This window comes from Carettochelys insculpta, chromosome 8 (assembly GCF_033958435.1).
Source record: "Carettochelys insculpta isolate YL-2023 chromosome 8, ASM3395843v1, whole genome shotgun sequence".
NCBI classification, from domain to species: domain Eukaryota; kingdom Metazoa; phylum Chordata; order Testudines; family Carettochelyidae; genus Carettochelys; species Carettochelys insculpta.
Window position 1 is genome coordinate 2,295,571 of NC_134144.1, and position 24,000 is coordinate 2,319,570.

Here is a 24,000-nt window from a genome sequence, read left to right on the forward strand (position 1 = left end):
AAAGACAGACTTGGTAGCTGGAAAACATTTTTGTGAGAAAATTAAAGTCTTGATCCCAAGAACAATCATACTTATTTAACACCATGCATTGTGAACTCAGTGAAGCTACTTAGCATGTGTATAAGTGCTTGCAGGATCAGGACCCACATTTTGAGATTAACTCAGTGAGTGCTGGTCTGTGGTGGCCACTATTCTGAAGATCTTACACATTATAAATATATAATTTATTGTTTCAGTGGCATATTTTCCTACTGATGAACATACAGAAAGTTTCACTAATTTGGGGGAATATACCTCTTAGGATACACAACAAACAAATGTGGATTCAACCTCAGAGAAATTTTACATTCAGCTCACTACATGGTGTAGTAAGAAATATATTACAATATCTACAGATTGAAATAGTCAACCAGCTATTCTGCTAGGAGCAATTGAGTGTGTTAGACCAAGAAATATTTGGAAAACATTTAACAGCACAAACAGTTACTAGACCCCTGATGGTTGGGCAAACAAGACTGATTCAAGCAATTAAATAGGAGACATCAGATATGAAGAAGATCACTAGTGGAAACAAAGATGGTACTTATAATTAACTTTTTCTTTTTATTTACACCACAAGAATAACAAGTTGTCATAATGTGGTACAAAATACTGGACTCCTAATAAAGTTGAAATTGAAGTTGGTACTGTCAGAGAAAGACACCATTGGCCAGTAAAAAAAACAAAACAAAAAACAAAAAACAAAAAAAACCCCAAAACAAACAAAACCCCCCAAATAAAAAGAAAAAAATGCCAACTCCAGCAAGTAAAAGAAAGGACCATCAGAAAATTTTAGCACAAAGAATGCTACCACCACTTAAAGTAGGGTCCATACAATAAGAGTGAAATTGTGTCTAAATTACAGAGTAAACCGGTAGCTGCTACCAATGGTGACATCATACTGAGCATGTATAGGTATAAAGTAGAATATAATATAGTTACAACTTTGATACTACATATCTGTAATAAGCTCTTGGGTGAATAATGTTCAAACCCATCCCCCCCTTTTATATATATATTATATATATAAGTTTGTCATCCTCCTAAATTGGAAAATAGCGCCTCCACTATGGAGCACAGAAAAGTGTTTGTTTATTTTCTTTCAATAGGATACTTTTTCATCAATAGCAAAGAACATGAAGCGGAGCCAAGAACAAGCCCAGCTTCATCACAATGAAGAAACATTTTTATTCGTTTTGATGTAAAGTCTTGTTTTAAACCACAGTGCTTGCACAGTACGTGACTGTGTAAAGTGAAATCTAGCAAGACAGTTCAAATAATTAAAAAAGTTAACACGGCTGTGCTGAAGACTTAACTCTTTAAAGGCCTTTTTTTCTCTGAATGAATGACTAGATGTGTTAACAAAGGGATACATCCCATCCCCACCCTCCCAGCAAGGAGAAAACAAAAAAAAAACAAACAAAAAAGAAATCAACAAAAAAAAAAACAGCCAACCAAATTTGTTTTAAAATGACACAGGCAGGCTATTGTGTGTGTTCTGTGTAGTTCCCTAAAACAATGTTTTTCACATAAATACAATAAACTCTATTATTGTTAAGTCACAAGTGCTAGATAAACTTTTACTTAAAATGTGAAATGTTTAAGAAGTCCTTTTTATTTATCTTTTTACAATAAAAAGCACAATTTCTTAAGTTCAGTAAGATGCTATTTCTCTCCCCCCCCACCCCTTTTCTTTTTGTGTGTGTTTGACAGAAAATTGCCTCAACCTCTCTCTCTGCAAATCCCATGAGAGGGGAATTTTTTTTCCCAAAGCTGCCAAGTTTGGCGTGCAAAATCTGTATACAATATAAAGACATGCCAACCTTACAGACCATGCAACCTCAAGGTGTAGGAAACTTAAAAAAATATATTCATATATATTTTTATATATATTTATATATATCAATGCCCATAAAAGAGGTGGGCCCAAAAAGTTTACAAAAAGGAAGAATGGAATGAGTACATGACTGCAACTAATAAAAAAAGGAATGTTTCGCATTCAAAGTAAAAAACAAAATGATCCATTGTGTACTGCAAACTGAGACTTGCTTCTTGGTAAGACGATTTGAAGATGTTTCTTTCTTTCCTAACAGGCAAAATAAAAAAATCGTTATTGTGCTGGGCCACCCCAAAGGCTCAGCTGCAACATGACGCACTGTGTCAGTGGCACAACTTCTGGCCTTTTGCTGGTGGAGCATAAGTGCACCATGCTTGGGTTCAGGAGGGGAAGTAGTAAGGAAAGGGAATGAGTGCTCACTGAATCTAACCACAAGGCACCTCTTTGGTGTCTACTCCAGAGGGTTTGCTAGGATTCCCCTCAGGACTGGATATTCCCTGACCCAGGCTGAGCACACATCAGTTGGCTTCTAAGAAAACAAAGAGGCCAAAAGCTTAAGAGATTAAAAAATGGTGGTCCACACAATGAGGACCTTTTTTCACTTCTGTCTGCACCAGTCAAAGTCAGACAGGCCATGCAGCATCCAGAACTTGGCCTGTCAAACAAGTTTAGTTAAGCAAGATTTTAGCCAATCCAAGTAATCTAGACTTTGGAGTAGACTGATGAGTCATAAGGTCTCAGTAAGTCTTTCCATTAATAGCAATAACTTAGTGAAAAGATTCAAAATACATGAACAATGCATCTTGAAAGTGACAAGATGGATGGAAAGACAGCATTCAATCTTTCAGGCTGTTGACAATCATCCAATTTAAAAGAATCAACTCAACCTGCCAACAACTGTTCACAAGGAAAGAGGAACAATTTTTTTCCACGTGATAGTAAAATTATTTAAAACAACGTTAGGAAGGTCTAGAGATACGGGTGATCATGTATATGTTGATACTGCCCACATTTACGAATGGGTAAATGATTTAAAATATGAAATCACAGGATTCCACAGCCAAATTACATTTTAGAGCACAGCAGGAAAGTGGTCATTTTAAAAAAACAATGCATACACATACTCTGCATTTTTATATTTGAACCTTCCTGTTAGAATACGCTGAAAACAGTTCTAATAACCAGTACATTTCAGAAACTTTAAAGGTACTTGGGTTAGCAAAAACTCAAATACAGTAGTGTCTGTTTTTTTAAACTGCATGAAAAAAAAAAAAAAAGCCCCGAAGAGCCCTCTTGCACTTGCTTACTTTTATGGTATGTTTCAAATTCTTTCCCAAGCCTGAATTCAGTGTGTTCTGAATGGAATGAAAACCAACTAATTCAAGAACTGGAAAATAAGTTAATAAAAAATGACCCTGTCAGTGTCATAACAAAAGAAATTAAAAACACCGTTGGTTGTTTGGATAAGGGGTCTGAGCTACCCACCTCTGCTCTGAAAAGGTCCATTTGGTCTCCTTTAGTTACCTCACTCCACAACTCAAGGATTATTCGCTCATGCTGAGGGCCAGCTCCGAAAGGCAATAGGGAGGAAAAATCAATGGAGCTGAGGATTAAAACTCTTACCCAACAATGACTTCATCATAAAAATAAAAAGTTAAAAAGTTCTTTGGAGGACTAAAATTACAATTGTAACAAGAATGGTGGTTCAGAAAGATGTTTAGAGCGTGAGTATGGATGCCAGCTGCCTCAATAGTGTCTGGCATCCCTTAAACACGGTAGCTACTAATGCCATTTATAATCCTCACCACAATCCACATGGAGGATATGATACATCACCCATTGTAATACTATGCTTAAGGTAAAACCCCTTATTTTCTTTACACAGCTTCTATCACAGAACTGAGGAAATATACAATCGTTGGTATCGTACAAAAGAGACCATTGGATCCCTCTCTTAATTAAACACACTCTTTCTGAAAATAAACTCTGACAATCTGCAACAGTTCCTTACACCTGTGGAAAGCTGATCACTGTACAAAAGACTTAAAAACCTCACAGAAAGTAATGTACACACGTGAGAGCAGGGAAGAAAAATGCTGACATTGTTACCTTTCAGAAAGTAATTGCCAAATGTAAAATAAACGTTAAGATTCACACAAAGAATGCTTTTTTAGGGTTCTTCTGAAATAGCAATATAAAAATTAACAGGAAATTCATAATCTTTGCTTAAAAACTCATTTTTGTTAGAAGACCTTAAATTAAAATACAAATGTTTAGGGTAGTTGCCCAGTGGCTAATGTGTTGGTGTTCTGAAAACTTTCCAAACTGTGGTTTGAAAATGCTCAAGTTTCAAACTAGATCCCTTTCCAAAAGCACTTTTGCATTCCAATTCACAAATAAATCTTTCACTAGGGACCGTTCAAAGATTACTTTTATGGTCTGCATTTATTTAATATATATTTATATAAATGCATTATAAATATTTATCAATAATTCAAAAGAATCAGAATTGTAAGCTTGGAATACATTTGTCATGTACATTATACATATATGTGTGTGTGTGTGTGTATATATATATATATTAATACCTAACAATTTAAGCAATATCTCATGCTATTTGCTTTTAATGAAAAGCATTCCAATCTTAAAACTGCAGTTGTGTGTCTATTGCATGCTTCATGAACCAAATTGGTAAGTTCAATTTCTACATAATTTCTGAGAGAAAAATGTTTGAATGTTGTTTTAAAATTGATTGAATTTCAAAGATCCAACAGTATTTGCCACTTCCTTGGCAACTACCTTAATTTCTTTTTCCACAGCAGTAAAACAAAAACAAAAATTCCAAACTTTAGACAGTTTTGGAGATGTTCTATCCAGCTAATGCTCACTTCCAGTAATCATGCCAGCACAAACCAGTCTTCCTTCTGAATGGCAGTTCTTGGCTTTCCCAAAGGAAATATGTTGACAAACTGCTGCTGTTTTTTCTTAAGGCATTGCTCCTCAAACTTCAGAAAATCCAGCCGCACCAAATCCATCAGCTCAATTAAAAAAAAAAGGCACAAACTCATCTTCAGATGGCTTTTGAGTTACTAAAGCCAACTCTTTCTGAGCTCCATTTCCTCTTTGTTCTCTTTTTAATTTATATATATAAGACTATATATATAGACTAGTCCTCTTCTCCCCACCCTCCCCATTAAAAATACACCATCTCGCATTGTTCTGGTTTTGATGAGAATGTTTGAGTCACAGGTAGGCAAGGGCCATAAAAAAAAAAAATCCAAGAAACAAAACTACAAGATGGGTTGAGTGGTTCTAATGGAGATCGCTGAATTGTGGGTAATCAAACTTTAAGCACCAGTTTTCAAAGTGTTTGTTTTTGTGTTGCTGAAACTTAGATGTAATTATGTTATTTAGAAAAAAAACCAGAGAACTTGGCCAAAGACTTCCATGGGCTTCATTCCCCTTCTGGCTTCCACTGAGGACCAGAGGAAGAGTGCCCAGCATATGTGTTTGTCTTCAACACTTCTGCTCTTCATGAGCCTTTTTCCATTTCTGTTTATACCATGTGTGTGTGTATCCGTGGAGAGATTTTCTTCGGCTGTCGTGTTTTACACCTGGTTGTCCCTTCTGTATTCCATAAGAAAACCATGACAGGACGCAGGAGTAACAAGAGAAAGCTTCTTCGTAGAGCTTTAAGACAAAGACGAACAAACAGGAGAACTCCAGCTCCACGGTGAATGCTACAGGGGAGGCTCCTCTTCCATGGGCTCGTCATCTGGTCTGTAAACAATTTCACCCAAGGGAGGCATGGCCAGGGGATGAGGAAGAAAGAAGAAAGGGTGCAGGCATGACACAGGTGAGAAATTCGGTGTGCTGAGTAAAACTTTCTCTTCCCCAAACACTGACTAATGTCCTGCTCATGAACCCAACTTTACCAACCCCTGTAAGGTTCACTCATGCAGTCTGTTAATCTCCCTTTTAACATTTTTGGTGAGGCCGCTGCATGTGGAAAGAGCAGTGTTTCTGTATGTTTTCTAAAGTTCAGGATCAGGACAGTGAAGAGGTGACACCTCTCCACTCCTGATGAACACTTGTGTTGGGCTGCTTTGAACCGGAGGAGACTTTGTATATAAAGTAGTGAGATTCAAGACGTAGTTGCCACTGTCTAATTAGAGAGGGCATAATAAAACAGAGGCAGGAGCCACTTACTGCTGAAGTAATTAGCCTGACAATACTGGGAACATGTGCAATTAAAAAGGCAACAACAAAGATGAAGTTATACACTTTACTGACCACACTCAATGCTCCCATCTCTGAGGTTGGTTACTGGTTGGGAGTGAAAGGAACTCACCTCTTGTCTGCAGATTTCACACCCACCGACAGCGATGCCATGGCGGTTACGGTTTCTGCTTCTTCAGTCTCACACTTTTGTGCCTCGATCAAGGAGTATCCCACCGTGGAGGAGTAACGCTGGAGTGAATGCCAATACTTGCCTAAAGGAGACACACAAAACCAGACTGTTTGGCCAGCTATTGTGCCACAAAGCATCCCTTCCTTTTAGTTACCATGAAAGTTCAGCAGGGCCCGGGCTGTGGAGTGACAGGAGAGGCTGGGGGTGGAGGGTGGTGCAGGAGTCAGGGTTGGGAGTGTGTGACCAAGGACTCAGGATAAAAGTTAGGGTGTGAGTAGAAGGATGCAGAAATTGGGGCTGGGGCTTGGGGATGGTCAGGGCACAGTTTTCGAGAGTTGAGGTGCAGGAAATAGGGCAGGGGGCTGGATGTGTGTGTGTGGGGGGGTCAGGGCAGGAAGATGGGCTTTGTGGATGCACAGGAATCAGGGCAAGAAGCTTGGGGGCTGGCTCTGGAGCTATCTTGGGCAGGGTGACTACAGGCCCAGACACTCTGTTTTTTGTCTCCCCGTCCTCTGTCTGGGCAGATTTTTCCAAACACAGGAGAAGTTTAGGGCTTTTTCTGAGCAAACACTGCTGTTCATAAGGAGCTCTGATTGGTTCGCTTCCCAAATGGTCCCTTCCCTGTAGTGATAGCTAACTGGTCCATTCCCCTTCAGTCACAGATGCCAGATCCTGCCCCCTCAGGCCCCCAGTCCTGGGGAATGTGTCCCACAGGGAGGCACCCCCTGACAGCTGTCACTGTGTCCTGGGCTTGCATGAGTCAGCCTCCTACCGTAACAGGGAGTGACACTTCCCTCTACTTCCAGTAAGTATTCCTATTACAAGCATTACCTCTAACTCCCAGAAAGGTACCCTCTATCCCCCGTCCCCTCCCTGTGCTCTGTTTTTGGGAGCCTGAAATACGGTAAGACCTAGTCCTGGGTGATGTAAGCCGGTCAGATGGTGCTCCTCGCTCTAGCTATGGGCTGGGAGCATCTGCAACAGAGCTCCTCTTCCATGGTTCTCCTCACCCAGGGCACTTCCCTTGGGCTTTGCTGGCTCCATTTAGCCGAGGCAATGGTGCCAGCGTGGGGCTGAATGGAATGGGGAACACAGAAGGGAGAGGCTTAGTTCAGAGAGTTAGCCATGAACAAATATATTCCATACAGACTGGGCAGGGGCTGATGGGCAGCATACTGCTCCCTATGGCCCAAAAATTTGGCTCTCAGATCCAAGACAGCAACAGATTATGGTCAGTGTTGAATCACTGCTCTACCTGCACAGCCCAAGCCAGAAAAACCTTTGTCAAGGGGGGAAAGGTGCGACAAAGCATCCAAAGACCCACAGATAAGGCAAAGCTGCCTCTGGTATTTGCCTGCAGAGAAGTGCAGCCGGAACATCTCAGACAGAGGGAGAGGTCACGGTTCAAAAAAAAAAACAGACCAGTTCTTCAGCGTTTTTTAGAGCATTTGTTCGTTTGCCAGCACAAACCCATTTACTTCTATGGCTTCCAACACACTAGACCAGGGAGGAGAAAAGCACAGTAATTTTGCAGCTCTGAGTACATTATGACTGGAATACAGACATGGTTTTAAAATCATCACCATGACCAATTCAGTATCAAGAGCTGCGGAAAGGAATCTGGTACGTGAGTGCTCCGTCTGAAGATCTGTTTATCTGATAAATTTGCTGGCCCTCCTGAGGTAACGACGGCCTCCCAAAGCGAGAAGCTGTTTAGTTTTCCATGTGGAAATACCAGTTTATTTACTACAAGGTAACGATGATGATTCACAAGGATAAACAAACAGTCTGGCTAATTCTACAGCAGCAGTACATTTATTAGCTGAATATCTGGCACTAGTGGCATGCTGCTATGTTAACATATGTTACCGCAGCGGTGCTGTCAGAATAAAGATCTGTTCTTAAATAAGTGTTTACCTTAGCTATGTAAACCAACATATAATTAGCACAAGCTTATTTGCAAAGACCTTTTAAGTATTTAGAGGCAAACATTTTTCCAGTATGCCTGAAGTTTACACCTGGACACAGCACAATGGGACATCCTTTTTAATGAGGCTGATTCTTGGACATTAGGAGTAACATCTTGGTGCCACTGAAACGAGTGGGAATTTTGCCAATGACTTTGGAGCGAGAGAAGTGTGTCAGGATTTCACCCCAGTTTGTCTCCTCTGACAGTCAGGAGTGTTTAAAGTGAAAGTGGAATGGGGAAATTGACAGGTCAATAGTCTGAAGTCAGAATTGCTGTCTGCCAACATCTCTATATTCTATGGCCATTCAGTGCTGGAAGAAACACATGAAAACAAATGACTGCCCAGTACTGCTGACAACTTTGTTGAACAGGCATTACCAACATCCTTCCAAGCCAGCACTGGATCCAAATCCAGAGCTAAGTCACTGGTTGTGAATGAAACTGCTCTTCTGCTGTGAATGGTTAAAGAGAGGTAGAAGACATTACATGCAGAGTTCACCTGCTTATGCTGCTTACTCCTCATCTGAAGTCTTACAGCTGTTTAGAAAATGTTAGAATTCCTGGTTGTGAAAAAGTTTATAATGTCAATACCACCTGACCTAGGTTTAGGTGAGGAAGCAGCAGCAGACACATTTGGACTCTTTAAAAAATCCTCAGAAATTTAGAGCTAAGGAAATATATGGAAAAAGGAAAGCTGTTTTGTGGTGAAGACACTGGAGTGTAGAAATGGGCTCAACTGCTGACTCTGTCACAGACTGCCTCTGAGAACTTGGGCAAGACGCTTAGGGGCAAATTTTTTTAAAAAACACCCACGTTTTGGGTGCCTAAATTCCATTTTCCCAAGTGACTTGGTACTTAGGAGCGAAAGTCCAATTAACTTCCAATGAGACACAAGCTCCCAAGTAATTTATTCACTTTTTGAAAATACTGTCCTTCATTTCTCAGGATATTTGTTCCTTGCCCGTAAAACGGGAACACCACTTTGCTCTTCCAATTTGTTTGGTCTATGTAGATCATATGCTCTCTGGGACAAGTAAAGTTCTTCTGTGTATGCTGGGGGCCCAGTCTTGCTTGGGGTTTCTTGCAGCTACAAATAAACAGCCACTGTAACAAAAGAGTGTAAGGTACTCCCAGCTGACTTGGCAAGCCAGCCAGTCCAGTGCCTCCACCGAGTGCTGGTTTTCACCTCAGTTAAGGTTCATTCCACAAAAAGACTGACAAAAATGGATTTTGTGGAAACTCAAGCACTGGCACATAACCTGGAGGGGCAGGTGTGTGTGTGTGGAGAGAAACAACACACAAGAAGATCTGTGTGCTTGCTCATCCCTTATGCTGGCCCAGTGACCAATATGTTTATGGGAGTGATGACAGAACAGTCATTATTCATTAGAAGCCATCACATTTCCCAATTCTACTTCCTTAATGGCTACGATAGGCTGCACGTAAGCACTGCTGATACATCCTGGCACATACAGCACAAGGCAGCTTGACTTTTAACCTGTGTCTAGTTCCTTTAACAAATAATCTCAATCTCAATTTCTTTGCTAACAGCCAAATATTTTTCCTTTCTGTGTATAATTACTAAGACAAACACAGTGTGTGGTTTTACAGTTGCATTTGGGTTTGGATAAGAGAAAGGAAATGAAAAGAGAAATAAGCCATCCTGCAGTCAGACTTCACCTCTCACCACTACAGATACGTCTACACAGTCCGGGGCAGCAAGTGCTAGTGCACTCAAAAACATGGGCAGACACAGTGCTTTAGCACCATGCTTAAAGCATCCCGGTGGATGGGCATTACAGAGCCTGAGCTCCAGCCTATACCACCATATCTGTAGAGCTCTTTTTAGAGCACTAGCACAGACCCATGTCTATTGACCTGTGCTGGGAGCTGTGGGAGACACTCTCTTACACTGTGGAATCACAGAACACTAGAACTGGAAGGGACCTTGAGAGATTATGAAGTCCACTCCCCTGCACTCATGGCAGGAACAGGCACCATCTAGTTCACCCCTGACAGGTGTGTATCCAACGTGCTCTAAAATAACTACAACAGTAGAGATTCCACAGCCTCCCCAGGCAATTTATTCCAGGAAGTTTTTCTTAATGTCCAGCCTAAACCTTCTTTGCTGCAATTTAAGCCGATTGCTTCTTCTCCTGTCTTCAGAGGCGAAGGAGAAAAATTTTTCTCCCTCCTCTTTGTAACACACTTTTAGGTACTTGAAAACTGCTATTATGTCCCCTCTCAAACTAAACAAACCCAGCTCCTTCAGCCTTCCCTCAAAGGTCATGCTTTCTAGACCTTTAATTATTTTTGTTGCTCTTCTCCAGACATTTTCCAATTTCTCCACATCCTTCTTGAAAGGTGGTACCCAGAATTGGACACAGTACTCCAGCTGAGGCCTACTCAGTGCAGAGTGGAAGAATGACTTCTCGTGGCTTGTTCACAACGCTCTTGTTAATGCATCCCAGAATCATGATCTATTTTTGCAAGTGTCACACTGTTAACAGGTGTCTTTCGTGTGTGTGTGTGTGTGTGTGTGTGTGTGTGTGTGTGTGTGTGTGTGTGTGTGTGTGTGTGTGTGTGTGTGTGTGTGTGTGTGTGTGTGTGTGTGTGTGTGTGTGTGTGTGTGTTGGTGTTGGGGGGCGCCCTGGTACTTAGCCGTCTTTCCCCTCCCATGGCTGGAGCTGCCAAGATGCCAATAGTCCGTACTGGCAAGTATCGGCACAAAAAAAAAGCACTGATGTGAACTCATTTAGTTTGCGGTCCTCTACAACCCCTAGATCCCTTTCTGCAGTACTCCTTTGCAGATCGTTTCTTTCCATTTTGTATATGTGAAATTGATCCTTCCTAGGCAGAGTACTTTGCATTTGTCCTTATTAAACTTAATCCTCAGATACATTTCTGCCTCTCACAGCATCTTTTGTGATCAGTTTGTGGCTGCACAGCATATGTTCACTGCACAGCGACTATCAGAAAACTAGCTGAAGTGAACCTGGCAGACCTCAGTAGAATTTATTTACTCTAATCATTAAGATGATGGAGGTGTCTGAACAGTGTTGCCTGAGGACAGCTCAGAGAAGCATTGGGGCTTAGCTTGTATATACTCACTGTGTATCTCAATCACTTTTTCCATAGAGTGGACTGCATTAGCATTTGCTCTCTGCTGCAAAACTTTTTCTGGAAGAGGATCAAGCTGAAAAAAATGGAACAAAAATAGCAGAGCTTTTTAAATTCATGTTCCTATATATACTCCATAACCAAGTGCTTGTCAAGACACTATTTACTGCACTATGTGCTAAGTGCCCCATCCCCTCCTTCGATCCCCACTATGTGACCCTACTTACAATTCAGGATATGAAAAGTTTCTACATAGTCAACATCATCGCATACTTGAGTTTTGCAAGGCCTCTGAACGGGAGTGAGAGGTGGAGCAAAGAGGGCAGATACACAGGGCCCCAGTTTTGCCAAGGGGTCTGGAGCTGTGGTCCCAGCTCCAGGCCTCTTTGAAATGCTGCGGCAGTACTACTCCGTCACTCTACATGCTCTGTGCTGTGGTCTGAGCAGTGCCAAGGGCTGGCTGCCTTAGGCCCCTGAACCCACCTCTTCCAAAGGCACAGAGCCAGGCCCAATGGCCACCTCGTCCCAGGGTGGCTGTTGGCCCTGCTGTGAGTGACTTCTATCTTGCAGCCAATTCTCTAATCTCCTACTCAAATGAGCACAACTCTTCCTGCTTCATCCTTGATACCTCGACATTCTCTGCCCTTTGTGAGCCAAAAGATGTTGCCAGCCACAGAATGCGAATATGGTTCCGTACGGTCTGAAAGCCCACAGGACAAGGGCTCCACTAGCGTGCAGTTCAGAAATTCTGCAGGGCAGGAGCCCTGGTTTTAATGTGTCTTCGAGCATGTGAAGCAGGAAACGGTGCCTGAGCTTCGACAGCCATAAGCACTCTTACACCGGCTACTCTGCCTTGGTGGAGTCGGCAGAGCTGTGTTTTATGCTCTTCCCCACCTTTCATTGTTCAAACATATTTCATTTGTCAGTCACTGTGAGGCAGAGAAAAACTAACAAAGGCAGAAAGCTTGTTTAAAAAAGGCCAGAATATAAGACCTTATGTGGATCTACTTCTGTGCAAAGTCTGAAGTGGACAAACAAGCCTGTATATAGGGTAAAGGGTCCTGAAAAAAAAAGTGAGATGCCAGCCAAAAGAGTTACTTCTAAACTCCTTTGAACTCTGAGTTCAATGAATGTATTTACTTGTAACTTTCCCAAAATTTAAATTTGTACCCTATGAGTAAATGCCATAATTTTGGTTAAGGCACACATGAATGAAAACCCTGCTTTACCTCAAAACTCAACATCTTCAGTACAAAAGACCTGGTGGTGCCTCCATAATAAGGAGTTCTTTGTAGCTCTTACCATCTGCCGGGTCAATCTTACCAGGGCAGATAGGCATCAAATCCATATGTTAATCTTTATGAAATATGTGCTGAAGTTCCTCGGTATAGAGAACTGTGTTATGAACCTTATTCTCTGTAATGTTAGTTTCTTTTCCATCCTTCAATAATGAGACTAACGGGACAGAACTGAAACTGCAAGTTGAAATGTGATATGGAACTTTTAAAAAGTTCTCAGATTTTTTTTATGCTATGTGCAGAAAACAATTTCTTTTGAAGCTCAAATGCTTTTGCTTTTAACTGCAGACAGGACCTGAGATGTTTGTCTCTGCTCTTATCCAAATCCATGCCTCCCAACCCTAGTGATAAAAAATTATGTTGGTTGGTTAGTATCTTACGCAAGGGAACATCTCTGTTTTCCTAAATAGAGATATATGAATGTTTAACCACTAGAGAAACCACAGCAGCTTTTCTGACACCTTGCTGTACTGGGAGGGTAGAGTTATACTGGCCGGGGCAGATGCAGCTGTATCAGTGTAAACATGCTGGGTGTAACTCCTAACAGGTCCCCCAAACAGCATAAGCTCATATCTTTGGCTAGATCTATAATCAGGGTTCTTTTTGAAATAGCTATACCCCAGTATATTACCCTGGCAAAGTGCTTCTAGTGTAAGCACAGCTTATCGTGGTAAAGCTGGGCTCTTGCTGGCTTAGCCTCTTCTAGTCTCCTCTTCCATCAACCAGAGTAAAACAAACTGCTTTGGGGGGAGGAAAAAAACAAACAGAAAGAGCTTGGTTTTGTCACTATCTATCTATGTATTCTGGGGGCTTTTTATGGCTCAGGTATGCTGGTCACAAATCACACTTCTTACACCTGTGACAAATACAAAATTACCTGGCAAAAAGCTGCAGTGTAGATGGGCTCATGTAGGCACAATTATGCTGGTGCAACTGCATCTACATTAGGGCATTTAGCAGCAAATTAATGTCAGTAAAAGAAATAGTCACCCTCTAACTGAGCAAAAACTCTTAGATCAGGCCCAACAAAGAACAGCAGCAATGGTTAGAATCAAACATTGTACAGTGCCAATGAACTCAAACAAAGTCGGGTCAAGTTTAAACATATGCAGGTGGTCCTACCAAAGAGCAGCCTGTAACCACCTCCCACACTCTGGGTAAATAGATTTCAAATGGTGCAACAGGGTCAGATTTAACTTGACACATTAGTGAATAGTGATTTTCCATTAATATCTTTGTTGTGAAAAAGTTCTTGAGCATGCCGGTTACAAGTAAACACTACTCACTGTATAGGCCTGCGTGTGCAGAACCCTTGTGGCACATGGGGGTCGGGGAAAGAAAGAATAAAAAAAGGAACATGGGGGAGAAGAACCCTCCTCTGAACTCTTCCTTGATTACAATTCCTTCTGTTTTTCTGGAATAGATTTTCTTCATGTCAGATAAAAAGAAGGACAAAACCGTTGACTGTAAAATAATTCCAAACTTTCAAACGAGAAGCATGCCGTGAATATGCTGACGCTGGGAAAGCCACATTATTTCACTCCAGCAGCAGACAGGAGGAAGCTGTGCAGGAAGGGTAGCCAGCACACCAAAGACAGCAATACGCCTATAGCCAGGCTTAGAAGCTGCATTTCCATCTGACACTGGGACGGAGGGAGGACTCAGACGACTACACATTACATGGCATTCTGTAGCAAAGGGCTGTAAAATCCAATTGCGGCACTGTCACTAGCACAATTAAAAACTTGGTCCAAATCCTGCAGACTTCAACCAATAAAAGAAATTTTAAAAACTGAAATGTTTAGAACTTTTTTTTGAGTTTTCATAGTATTAGTTTGGGCTTGGAAAGAGGCAGAAAACAAGGCTGTGCATTTGAGCAACAGAATTTAAAAACCCCTTCACCCGTGTGCACAAATCGAGAACAAATGGACTTCTGTCAAAGTGTTTGTTTAGCCAAAGAGCCTGGGCAAGAAGCGAGAGATGCAGCACTAAACACAAACCTCAATTTGTTCAAACCGCCACAGACATTCGCAGGGCCAGCAGTACAAGGGGCAGAAATATTTTGCTAACACTTTCTACTGGATTAGTCTGTTCAGAGTCAGAAAAAAGCTGGCATCCTTTCCCCTTTCAAAAAAAATCAATGGAGGCATTTTGACAACTACTCTCACACCTGTGGCACTCACTTCAGTTCCCATTAACAGTGAAAGATCCAGATTTAAATAAAACAGCACGATTATAAAGGCTTTTCGTGGGGAACCATGCTGCCAAATGAACACGGGTGGCTGAGTATGTGCATATGGGTGTGCCCCTTTATCTTCAGTGGACACCCCAATGTATACTCTGACCACAGGAGCCCTGCCAAACCTGGGAGCAACACCACTAGCCTCTTTTGTCCACAAACAGGAGTGTTCCAAATATTTTCACATGGCATATTCATAATTCTGAAAGGGGTAGTGAGGAGTTTGTGCAACTTTGTGCTAGCAGAACAATGTGGAACAGAGATCAGATCCGTAGTACGCTACGGGCAAAACAACAATTTGGTTTGTTGTTAACCACAGTCTCTTTGTGGGCATTAGCTCCCTTTATTAACACTAACTTTGGTGGTAGCACAAAATTAAAACAATCTACCACAATTCACAGCACTACTCAAATGAGAACTGGAACAGACAGAACTGCACACTGGTAGCTTGCAGTGTGCTATGGATGTTATTTGGCTGTCATTCACAGAAGCTCTAAATGCCCCGACAATGAGTTAAACTCCTAGGCCAGAGTTTTCACACAATGATTGATGTTTCAGGTGCCCAACTTGGAACAGCCACTTGATGCTGGATCTTCAGAAAGTACATGTCCAGCCACTGAAAACCAGGTTGCACCCATCAATGGAAACACCCATGCTCACTAGCCATATCTGAAGATCTTGATCACAGCCCAGCAATGTAAAAACAACAATTTATCAGCCAATAGATCACAGTTGGCAGCTCAGCCTCAGAGCCCCTCCAGCCAAAGCCCTGGCTTGCCACTCTTTGGTTGCCTTTCCTATGTTATTTACATGAGCATTGGAATTCCCGTCATTCCAAATTGAACAAACAACAACAACGAGGCAAGGTGGAGGAGGGAATCTCTTTTACAAGACCAATTTCTGGCTTTCAAGCTTTTGAGCTTCTCACAACTCTTTCAGGTTAAAAAGAGTCATTTAAAAATCTGCCCATTGGAAATGATATAGGTGGAAACAACCTACAAGTGTCAAGTGCTTGTTTTTGACTCCAGAAGAAACTATTCCTCTTCATCTCCTTTGTACAATACAGCAGTGAGCTCTACACCCTTCAGCTTCTCCTGATGTAGCAGGGCAGTCAGCATCCATAAAAGGCAGTGCTCGAATTGGAGTGGTCAACTGAAGCAGCTGCTTTGTCTCTGTGCTATTCTTAATGATATAACTGCTGTGAACAGTGGATTCACCCATCTTTGAAGGAGAGCTGTAGGAGAGCATGTCCATGTGCTCTGAATTTATTATGGAGAAACTGTTTGTTATGTTTAAAATCTTTTATTTTAAGGGATCACGACTACCAAAGCCGGACCTGGGGAGGCCTGAGAGCTGGCCCAGGCAGTTATACTCTGTTACTGGCAGCCCTATTTTTGGAAGCTTGACATTACTCCATCTTTACTGTATTTTTCCTCCCCAACACCAAGGACTCTTAGCACATCAGATAATGAGCTCCAGGACAAAAGGCTGAAGTTCACACTGTTTATCATTGTATGTGTAGGACCTCACCCAAGGTTCCAACCCTGGCCAGGCTGTCCCATCAAGACATTCAGGAAGCAGATAGGAGGTGTCCCCTCTTGCAGATGGATCAGTCACCACTGCATGCTGATCTGTCCTGGCACCACAATTATGCATCCTGGCTGGGAGCCTGTGCTTGCATTTTCTTCTAACTTTGGAAAGCCTGTTTCGGTGGTCTTTAGGTACAGTCTGGCTTTCAACTGCAGTGTCATTCACTGGGTACATAACGAGCAGCTGTTCAGTAGTGACTATTGCAGCCTCAAGCTTTAAGTGGAGCAGCTGGTGCAGCATGCAATGGAATTGGCAGATTACCACCATGTGCAAGCGCTGTCTAGGACATGGCCCCACCCCCACTGGCTTGTGGCTAGCTCTCAAAGTACTTGGGTTACATTAAGCCATATCGTAGTGTATTGAAACATAGCCCAGAGGTTTTCCTGGAGATGTGCCAACAGATTTGGTAGACTGTGCAAGGAAAGATATCAACTGGAAATGGATTGTGTTTGTGCTCTCTCTCTTTTATGGAAAGCACAAGAGCATTACTTATGGCAGTCCAGCCTTGGTTGTTACTTACGGCACTAGAACAGTTAAGTGTACTGAAAACTGGCTGGGTGAGATGCAGGTGACATTACAGCTACATTAAAGTCCAGTGTATTAATGGCAGCATATCCTGGCAGCTATGGCCAGCACAGTTTCCCAGGTGGGGTTTACATTCAGCAGGGATGGTGTGTGGGGGGAGTGGTTTTCATGGCATGTCTGAGAAAGGTGGGGAGTTCAGTAAATCCTAAGACACCTCTGCAGCACTGGATGTTTTCCAGACCCTGTAGCTTAGCATCTAAATCATGTAAAAAAGAGACAGGTAAACTTGGGCTTTGAAATAGGGCGGCCTGGCAGAGCTTGGACAGTCGGCATGCTTGGTACTTGAATGCTGAAGGTAGAAGGTAACCAGGTATATGTTCTGTGCTGCTGCTGCCTCCTCTGCTTTCCAGGGCTGTCAGAATATCTTGCCTTTTGATGTTGTGCTATTAAGTGGAAGTTCATTTTGATGTTGTGCTATTTAATAAGAGCTGCAGCTCGTTGGCTATACGTCATATAAACCAAAAACCACCTCAGTGCATCCCACCCTCCATAAATTTTATTTTTGACATCAAATGTCAAATTACCTGTAGTGGGTTTGAGCAAACCAAAAGTAACTACAAATTATTATGAAAAGTTTCTGACACTGCTAAATCACGTTCCATTAACACATTCTAGAGTGCACAACATTTGCAATTACAGCTATATTTTAGTTCCCTTGACACTTGGGAATTACCCTGGGCTGCAGGCTTTGCAACCACACAGGCATTTTCTTAAAATTGAAATTTAAATTTCAGCTGATGAATTTAATTTCAGCTTGTGGGGCCTGCATTTCCCCCCTTCATTTCCTTCTGTTTCACCATTTAATCTAATCATATCTTAAGTTAGCAAATTTCCCCTGCAGCCTGCTGCTCTCCACAGCTGGTTATCCATGTGCGTGCGTGCAAAATTGTCTAACACACTGTATATCAAACTTCATCAAAGGGCCCACAGGATACAGCAACAGTGGGTCACTCCAACTTCCTTGCATTAAAAAGATTTTATAAAAGACCTTGATAAAACCAGTACTTCCTGCTTTTTGATGTGTGTAAGTAAAAGAACATTGCCATGGTATCTGCACAGTCTTGTAACCAACTTATCAAAAACATGAACGGGTCCATCCTTAAAAGCTTTTAAGTTCTTTACTGATATTCTGATGTAATTACAAAAAACCCCCAACAAATTGAACTCTCTTTAAATTGTCTCAATAGATGAACCATTTCATATCAGCAAAATGGATTATCGGTAAGACATAATATAGGCAAATAAAATCTTTGGCGCACGTAACTCAAAAAAGGTGCATTATGAATGATGGTTCTAATCAAGTTTATCACTAGGAATAATGCGTGTAGAGCTTTAAACCACGTGGCAGGGTGCAGAACAGCAGTTGGATGCAAGGTTTGTATGAGGCCGCAGAAATGACCTCTGATGACGAGGGCCCTGAGAGTCTGCCGGAGAAGAGGGGCTCTGATAAGCATCATGCCACTGATTTGGGTGGGATGCCACTTTGTCTGGTTTCCAAGTTACTTGGAGCCATAAGGAGGCCAGAGATCCTGGGGTACAGCTTGGTGGGATCAGTCGTCTCCATTGGGGCACAGACAAATCCTTCAGGTCAAAACTCAAAAGCATTAGCAGCCTTTGAACACTCTGGTAGAAGGGAAGCAGAGAATTCAGAACAGGCATTATGATGTATAGGCTCCTTCGTACATTATGAGTGAGATTTTCTCCAGAATCATCTTCCTCCCTGCAGAAATGCCCTTACCATTTTGGAATCCACAGTTTTGGAGCAGTCTGGAGCAGTCATTCATTAACTATAGGTGGACCATGCTTCAATGCAGAACCAAACCCTGTATCATGGAATCCTTGGAGCACAGAAGGAGGTTCTTTGCCATGATGTCCCAGCTGTACATCAAGGGGGTTTATGACATTCATGGTTCAATGTCAGCTTCACAGTTATGGTTCTCAACTTCACAGCTCTAGAACCGAAAGATTGCTCAGGTTCTTCTCCATGTGGCTCTGCATCTGGAGGATTTTGGCCCTACAGTCATCCACCTGCTGCCACTGCAGTACCTTCTGCAAGGAAGGATGACAAGAGAACAAACTCTTCCTCCAAAGAAAGCAAAGGCTCTGAGGGACCCTTTCTCTTCCACCTGATAGCAGTCAGAATCTCTCTGGGGAATGAGAGGAAGTGGCCTTCAGATACACTCCTCTCTGTTTTCCTGCAGGAGGCTGTCTTGACTGCTTCCTTCTCTCCTCTAAGAAACATCTAGGTCTATGAAGATTTGCTCGACTACAGGGCATCTTTGTCTCGGTTTCTCAGGACTCACTGACCTGCTTGCCTTCACGTCATCAGTTAGCAATCACATCACAATTGTAAGATGATCAGTGTAATCTTAAGGCCTAAAAGCCGAGACTGGGAAGTGATGGCTGTTGCCCGGGAATGATTCTGTTGGAGCACAGGTGAGTACATCTAACCCAAGCCCTGCACTGGAGTTATCCATGCATCTCCCACGCAGAATGAAAAACAGACCTGTGTATTTAATTATACTGCAAAGTATGCATAGGGATCCTTTAACTGAAAGCCCAAAATAACTCTCAGTATGCTGATTCCATCTGTGATGATAGCCCATAGCTCCAGGTTGAAAATACATCTAATCACTTTCACATGCTGCTGCAAATCTCTGCTGCCTAAGAGCCAGACAATGAACAGATGTGATATTGTTTTTCTTCTCTTCTTCACTCATCTTCAACAGGTATGTTTGGAAAGGCTCTTCAGAGCCTTTGCTCTCATGACATCTGAGCTAACAGCAAGTATTTCCGAGGGCTCCACTCTGGCCCGACTCGTATCCTGCAGCACTAAGCCCTGTTTTTCTAAATGGAAAGCTAATGTAGTCCCGTCCATCATGTGTGTCCAGGCAGGTCAGCTACCACTGCGCTATTTGGAGTCAGGGCCATGCACTGGAAATGCATTTACTTTGTCATGAGGTGCGTGGGAGTTCAAACGGGGATGACTGCCCCAGAAAAGGTGGGTGGCATCTGTCCAAAAATAAGCAAGATGTTCGTAACATCTATAACAAATTGCAAAAACACAATTTAGATTTGGTCCTGGGAAGCTTTAGTACACACCACAGGTAAAATCTGGCAGGTAACAGATTACTTAACTGTGCAACATAGGACTATGTGGCTGCATTATTAGTCATTTAGATTTGCTGCATTTGAATCTGAGCTGTCTCAGGTATTGACTATGAAGCCACGACAATTCTAATGGTACCACTATTAAATAGTTCATTGCTGATAATATTGGTAGAAACAGCCAATATCTTGTGGCTGGATGCAGAGGCAGGAAGTAATAAGTTTGCCATCAAAGGCTGCTGGGTTGAGGAATGAAGAAATTGATTCCTTCCCTCTGTATGCTCACTGTACTTTCCAGAAACAGAAAAGAAAGTGGCTTCCTCTACCAAAAGTTTCAACTGTCTCCTGGCTGCCAAGAACTAGCTCTGCTTTTCATGCTGTCAAGGGGCACAAATTGGTAAATGGGCCTCCAGCTTAGCTAGCAAACACTCCAGCCTTCCGCTGACAAAATAACTGGACACTTTCAATACAGAAATCCACAGCAAGCTGAAAACCTGACAGCAGCAAAATACGAAACGGAACAAAACATGAAAACAGGGCAAAATGGATCCGAAACTGACTGTGCTGGGAAAGGAGAGCCATGAGAACCACAGCAGCACATTCACTTGGAGGACTAGTGTATCTGTCCTCGTCCACGCTGAGGAAAATGCAATACACAAACAAGAGGCCAAAACAAATTTTGCTTTTAAAATTCGTTCAATTCTTATTGTCTAATTTGTTGATAAAGGGGTGAGATCAGGACTGTCGATGGGGTGGGGCCAGGCAGGGATGACAAAGGGATCAGTTGCTCTGCTCTGTGTGGCTATGAGTGGGGGAAGTGCCCCAGAACCACAGTCTGGGTGGCACTAAGGGCTGACTGCCTGTCCCTTTTGAGGGCATGGATCCAGGCCCTCCTCACACCTGCCCTGGGATTGTTCCTTTAAAGGAGAGGCTAAACCAAAGATCCAAGTTTCAGAACCACTAAGCAATGCTGGGAAAAATGCACTTTTATACTTTTCAGCTTTGCAATAAGGCTGCTGAACTTGTAGCATCTTAAAATTGTCAACAGACAGCCATTCACAGAGCCTCTAGTCCTCTTTATACCTCGTTTCCCAGCAAAGCAGAAACACATGCTTCAGATGCATCACAAATGGCCGTCAGGTCATGACCTCCTTCGAGAGCCAGAACAATTCGACCTCCAGCCAATCCCATCAGCTGCTTGGTCAGGTACCCGAAGCCTGTAACAGGAAAACAGGAAATGCAAGAAAAGGGCAAAGGTTGCCAGTGGAATCTGACTCTTGGCAAAGGATCAAAGAATTATAAAAGGAATTACATCATATTAAAAAAACCACAGGGGATCTGGGAGGACTAAACTCATAATATAAGCCAGGTTTTATTTCAATACATTCATTTTAGAATTTCAGCTATGACTCTCCCTTGGATCCGGTTACACATGTGTATATGGGACACATTCTGATCTCACACGGGTGAGAATCTGGTGTACCTCCGTAAGCTTCACTGGTGTCAACTCCTATCTACACCTGTGTCACCGAAGTCAGAATCTGCCCCATTGTGTTTTAATGCTTTGAATGATTATTGCAGTAAATAACCACTTTGGCAGGGAAAGAGAGAGATTGGAAGTAGGTCACTTGTACCTTAAACTGACCTTTATACTATACCAAATATGCTTTCCAGGATCAATGCTGTACAGAAGACGGGGCTGGGGAGTGGGGATGGGGAGGAGCATGGGGGGAACCCAGCCACCTGCAGCTCTTGCCTCTCTTTGTGAAAAAATTGGATTACAACTTTCCACAGATACCTGACATCTAATGCTCGATAGCAGGTTTCTTTACATAGACAACATGCTGTAAAAATCCCTGGGGGACCTTGGCTTTGATCATCTGACACACAGTATATTTAATTCTCCTTAAAAAAAAGCACAAAACTTACCAAACCACAAGGATTAAAACGCACTTTCAGAATCTGAAAAAAAGCATTATCTCCTCCTTCAGACTTCTCTATTTTCTATCTTGTACTAGGTTTCATAAGCACCTTTACAACTACAACAACGACATTAACTAACAACCTCAGGACAAAAACCACAGATCCAACAACTATATAATAATAATCCCACTTAGTTCAATTTTACATATTACGAGAGCATTATAAAATTAGAGAAATTCAACAAAATGGCAAACAAGAGATTACCATGTATGGAGTGTTTGGGGATACCTTTAGATAACTCTTTGCAGCTCTCCTAGTTCTCTTTATTCTTTTTATTAAAGTCATGACTTCTGTTTGCTCAAACATTTTTGAAGGACTTAAGGAATTATCTTAGATAATCACCTATCTAGCAGATAGACATCAAAACCCTAAAAAATCCTTCTGATTTTCAGTCTGGAGAGAGGGAGAAATCAAATTTTGTTCTCTGCTGAATTGCATGGAGAGAGTTCAGATATACACACATGTAACTGGGGAAGGCATTTGCCTCTGTCCAAAGCATGCTGTCAATCCAAAGGAAAAAGGACGGTCTGAATTAGATAAACCTTTTTATGCTCTACTTTATCAAATCATCAAGCTGAACTGTTTATGATTGTGTGGAAGCAAAGGTCCGACAGAAACTTTGCTGACTTTTGACATTTTATTTTTCTTCATGTCTGTATGAGCAAAACCTCAGCCTCATTGTTATTTAGCAAGTATCTTTTTCTCTCTGTCAAATCGAGTGTGAATCGTGTTTTGTAAGAATCAGATGCACCAACACACCAACTGCAGAAGAGTTTTTCATGTTATTTCTTTAGAGGGCCTAAAATAAATACTACCTGCTGAAATTACATATAAAGGTACAAACAGATTTCTGAAAATTTTTACATTTGAAGACTGAGGGACACAACCTCATTGTTAGCTGTAACAGCTCCACTGAAGTTAATGAAAGTTTACATGAGTTTTGGATCTGGTGTAAAGCTGCAACTTACATTTTGCTGATAGATTATATCCTCCAAGAGGCGTAGGATGGCCTTCCACGGCATCAAATCCAGATGATACCAGCACAACATCTGGGGCAAATTCATTGGCAACTGGCATAACTACCGTTCTACAACAAAAATATTACAATGGCAGATGGATTACTTTGTCTGGCTCTTGAATGAGCTAAGGAACATTAAGATCACCTTGGGTCAACTATTATAAACAGTATTAATTTTAAAGTTAGCAAAGCTCATTTCACCTTTTCTCTGCTCACACAATGAAACCAACAGGAACTGGTTAACAGATATACCAGTATGGTATAACGTGTAGTTTTGTTTTAAAGTCAGTGCCAGTTTGTAATGTGGCTTATTCACTGGGGTTGATTATTTCAACCGCTAATAGCATAACATTCTGAACAGGGGAATAGCTCACCAAGCAATAATAATTTATATTACAATATGATTATAACAATAATTTACACTTCCAGGTGTGACTGACCACCTGTCTGCTCATCTCAGAGCTTTTGCTCTGAGGTCAAGTTAGAAGTGTGGAGAGGGCCAAAAGGGGAAAAGATGGTATAAGCTGGCAGAGACTAACTGGAAAAGCCATCATTTAATAACCTCACTGCATGACCCTTGTCTCCTTCGTGCAGCAAAGACACTTCTGCGGCACTTTCAAATGCACTCATTTTTTCCATCCCCATCTTCACTAACTATAATTAAAGACTGACATGCCACAAACACTGTCCAAGCTAGAAGTGTGTGTGTGCGCGCGCACACACACACACCTTTGAGGAGGAAAACCACAGCAGTCTTATCCTTTACAGTAGCTGCCCCTCAATTAGTAATATGGTGATTGATT

The 24,000-nt window shown here is 42.0% G+C and overlaps 1 protein-coding gene and 1 pseudogene across 9 annotated transcripts in view; both read right to left on the minus strand.

The window, feature by feature from the left end:
• Positions 1-422: 422 nt before the first annotated feature.
• LOC142016698 (uncharacterized) lies at positions 423-1,704 on the minus strand (annotated as a pseudogene).
• HDAC4 (histone deacetylase 4) overlaps positions 1,420-24,000 on the minus strand; it is a 325,988-nt gene continuing 303,407 nt past the window's right edge. For 5 of the 9 annotated variants that reach the window (XM_075000715.1, XM_075000713.1, XM_075000714.1 and 2 more), the window contains exons 23-27: positions 23,148-23,266; positions 21,280-21,413; positions 11,368-11,452; positions 6,228-6,369; positions 1,420-2,125 (exon numbers count right to left, since the gene is read on the minus strand). In XM_075000715.1, the coding sequence (XP_074856816.1) occupies positions 1,975-2,125; positions 6,228-6,369; positions 11,368-11,452; positions 21,280-21,413; positions 23,148-23,266 (631 nt within the window). In that variant the 3' untranslated portion in view covers positions 1,420-1,974. Of the gene's footprint in view, positions 5,657-6,227; positions 6,370-11,367; positions 11,453-21,279; positions 21,414-23,147; positions 23,267-24,000 lie in introns of all 9 variants that reach the window. The other 4 variants (XM_075000719.1, XM_075000717.1, XM_075000718.1 and 1 more) reach the window with 1 other exon arrangement.